The 3,487-nt window shown below is 39.5% G+C and overlaps 1 protein-coding gene across 1 annotated transcript in view; it reads right to left on the bottom strand.

The window, feature by feature from the left end:
* The window catches only part of LOC106875444 (cytoplasmic dynein 2 heavy chain 1), a 297,845-nt gene that overhangs the window by 68,629 nt on the left and 225,729 nt on the right, over positions 1 to 3,487 (bottom strand). Inside the window, exons 46-47 of the mRNA XM_052974965.1 lie at positions 1,676 to 1,818; positions 212 to 445 (exon numbers count right to left, since the gene is read on the bottom strand). Coding sequence (XP_052830925.1) covers positions 212 to 445; positions 1,676 to 1,818 — 377 coding nt within the window. The remainder of the gene's footprint in view (positions 1 to 211; positions 446 to 1,675; positions 1,819 to 3,487) is intronic.

The following is a 3,487-nucleotide window of genomic DNA, read 5'->3' as shown; positions in this document are numbered from 1 at the left end:
AGTTGAACACAGGGGTCAATGTAATTGATTTACACCCAAACTTGTTGACCTTGTGCCAAAATTCAAAACCAATAATATTCAACTATGAAAATATAAAAGGGTTTATTTAACCATCAGATGATGACGGGGAATAAAACAGGAATCAATGGGGTCCATAGGTAAAAACGGTTGAGAAACACTGATATAGCGGTTCCCCCAGTGTTGTGTGTACCTGTAAGTGCTGGATTTGCTGTGCAACCTTCTCCTTCTTCTGTTGATAGACAGACAAGTAGGTGTTGAGGAAGGCAATGTAACGTCTTGGAGTGGCACTCAACTCATGACATGCTTCATGGATCTGCAGGAATGCCTTGAAGGGGTGATCCTTTCCTGAGTGAGAGTGACGTTGGCTGCGCTGGTTGTCTTTAGTGGCTTCTTTAGGTTTTTCTGCCAACAACATTTCTGGAATCTAGAATGGAAAAGGAAGCATGTAAATTGACTTAAAAAGCAATGACCAGTCTTGAGCAACAGAAGAAGAAACATGTCCAGTACACACACACACACACACACACACACACACATATCTAGTCTTCAGTTTCAGGATATCGGGATATTTCTTCCTTCTTACCATTCTCTCAGTGGAATGATATAACTGGCGACAACTGTTTGGACATACTGGTGGTTTGGCATGGCTGGCTGCACATTCAGCTTGTTTGGTGAGGGCGTATTTTGACAACGGAGACAAATACATATACACGTGCATGGAGAAACACACACACATACAAATACAGAGAGAGTGGGGGAGAGAGGGATAAAGGGAGAAACATTACACATACATACAATCATAACTAGATGCTCACACACACACACACACACACACACACACACACACATATATATATATATATATAGAGAGAGAGAGAGAGAGAGAGAGAAAGGAGGGAGGAGAATGAAAGAAACATTAATCCTTTAGAATTTAAATTAGTCATATCTGGCCCAAATATTCTCCCTGTTTTATGTTCAAACCAGCTAGATCTGGCTTCTTATACCTACCCTACAATGTCATTCTAAAAACATAAACAATCACATCACTGAAATCTCAAAGCTATGAGATAATTAAGATTAATTCAAAATAATGTAAATGAATAAGCATTACATTTTACAGAATAATTTGATTTTAAAGTTTATCTCTACAGATTATACATAGAATTCAGAGCCAGTATTGAAAATTGTGATGTTTTGTATATGAATATGTTAATCGAAGAGTAATAAAAAAAAATTGTGTGTATATGCATATTTCAAGAGTTATTGCCCTTTTATCAGTATCATATCCAGTCTATCAACTATCCATGAACTCATTGCTTAAACATCCACTAACTTTAGTGATGTAATACTATTGGATAGACCAATTACATATTAAACACATTCCTGATGGCTGCTTTATAAATATATGTTACAAAATGTTACACTGTGGCTTTGCTAGCAAAGAATAATTTCAATGCTAAAGTGTTAAAAAGAGAGAAGCATTAAAACGTCTAATGTCAAATAAGTCAGCATTGATGCCAAGTAGATGGTGCCAAAGTGGCTGTGCCAAAATGTCTCATATGCTCTCTGAGTCCTTGCAAAAACTTAAGTGTATATGCCCTTCTTTTGAGTAAATCACAACCAAAAATTAGAATTTATAAAACAATTTTCCTACCTTGAGCATGCTGTCACGACTCCAAGAATCCATCCATTGAACTGCACAGTACTTGTAAAGTGCTGGGTTGCTTTCACAGTTGATGGCAAATGTCTGGTTCTTAAAGTCCATTATCAAAGCAACATGAAGGTTTCTCTTCACACCTACAACAGATGGGAGGAAAACAAAATGACAGATAAATAAAGAACTAGCCAAATTAGAACCAGTAAAAGCATCAAACTAGCAGAATTGTTAGCATACCGGGCAAAACGGTTACTCTTTTACTTGTTTTAGTCATTTGACTGTGGCCATGCTGGAGCACCGCCTTTAGTCGAGAAAATTGACCCCAGGACTTATTCTTTGTAAGCCTAGTACTTATTCTATCGGTCTCTTTTTGCCAAACCGCTAAGTTACGGGGACGTAAACACACCAGCATCAGTTGTCAAGCGATGGTGGGGGAACAAACACAGACACACAAACACACATACATATATGTATATATATACATATATACGACGGGCTTCTTTCAGTTTCCGTCTACCAAATCCACTCACAAGGCTTTGGTCGGCCCGAGGCTATAGTAGAAGACACTTGCCCAAGGTGCCACGCAGTGGGACTGAACCCAGAACCATATGGTTGGTAAGCAAGCTACTTACCACACAGCCACTCCTACGCCTATATAGTGACATAAGTGACATTTCATTCATCTTTACATTCAGAATCCAAATTCTGGCAAGGTGCACTTTGCTTTTCCTTCTTTTGGAGTCGATACAACAAGTACCAGTTGAATACTGGTCTCAATGCAATCGACTTACCCCTCCCACATGATTGCAGGCCTTGTGCCATAATTTGAAATCAGCTTTTAGTTTTCATTCATACAAATACTTCCCATTTTGCCAATGGATTTATCTCACCTACATTACTAATACAATGGGAAAGTTTCAGTTCCATTCCAAATTCTTAAGTAAAGAGATAAATTATGGTCACATCAGCTGTACTCAGTTAATTAATTGAATCATGACATTTCAGGTTTTCACCGAGATTAGATTGTTGCAAATCATAGTCTCCATTAGGATTTAGATCTTATTAGAAGAATGGAACCATGTAAACCAAATAAATACAATCTTCTTGTACTTTCGCTTACTTTATATTTGTTTCAGTCACTGGATTGCGGCCAAGCTGGAGCACTACCAGGAAGGGTTTTAGTCAAACAAATTGACCACAATACTTGTTTTTTTTCTTTTAGGATTTTCAGTCTGGTATGTATTTTATCAATTCTTTAGCTGAACTGCTAGGTTACTAGGATGCAAGCAAATCGGCACCAGTTGTTAAGTGGTGATGGAGGAGTGTGAAAAACACAGACATAAACACACATACGCACATCATCATCATCATTGTTTAATGCCCATCTTCCATGAATGCATGGGTAGTTTGGTTGACAGGAGCCGACCAGGTAGAAGACTACCCCAGGCTATTGTGCCTGATTTGGCAGGGTTTTTATGGAATGCAAAAGCGAGGTAGACTGAGGAAAAGGTGGAGGGGACAGGTGGAGGGGACAGGTGGAGGTGAAGATTGGGAGGGTTGGTTTGAAAAAGGAGGACACCCCAAACTGGGCAAGATGGCGAGATAGTGTGAGGGCGGTTGCTATGGCACTGAGGTAGATCCAGCCGCCCTGGGCCAATGGGGGGCAAACCTGGATTTAAAACATTCGATGATGATGATGATGTGAATGTATGGTAGGACAGGAACAAGTGTCTTGCTGGTGAAGTGAATACATGTGTCCCCCAGCCGGAGAGAGAGAGAGAGAAAGAGAGATGGTGAGAGCATACCTTC

This window comes from Octopus bimaculoides, chromosome 20 (assembly GCF_001194135.2).
Source record: "Octopus bimaculoides isolate UCB-OBI-ISO-001 chromosome 20, ASM119413v2, whole genome shotgun sequence".
NCBI lineage: Eukaryota > Metazoa > Mollusca > Cephalopoda > Octopoda > Octopodidae > Octopus > Octopus bimaculoides.
Note: the sequence above shows the minus strand (reverse complement) of the source record. Positions and strands in the feature narration are given on the sequence as shown.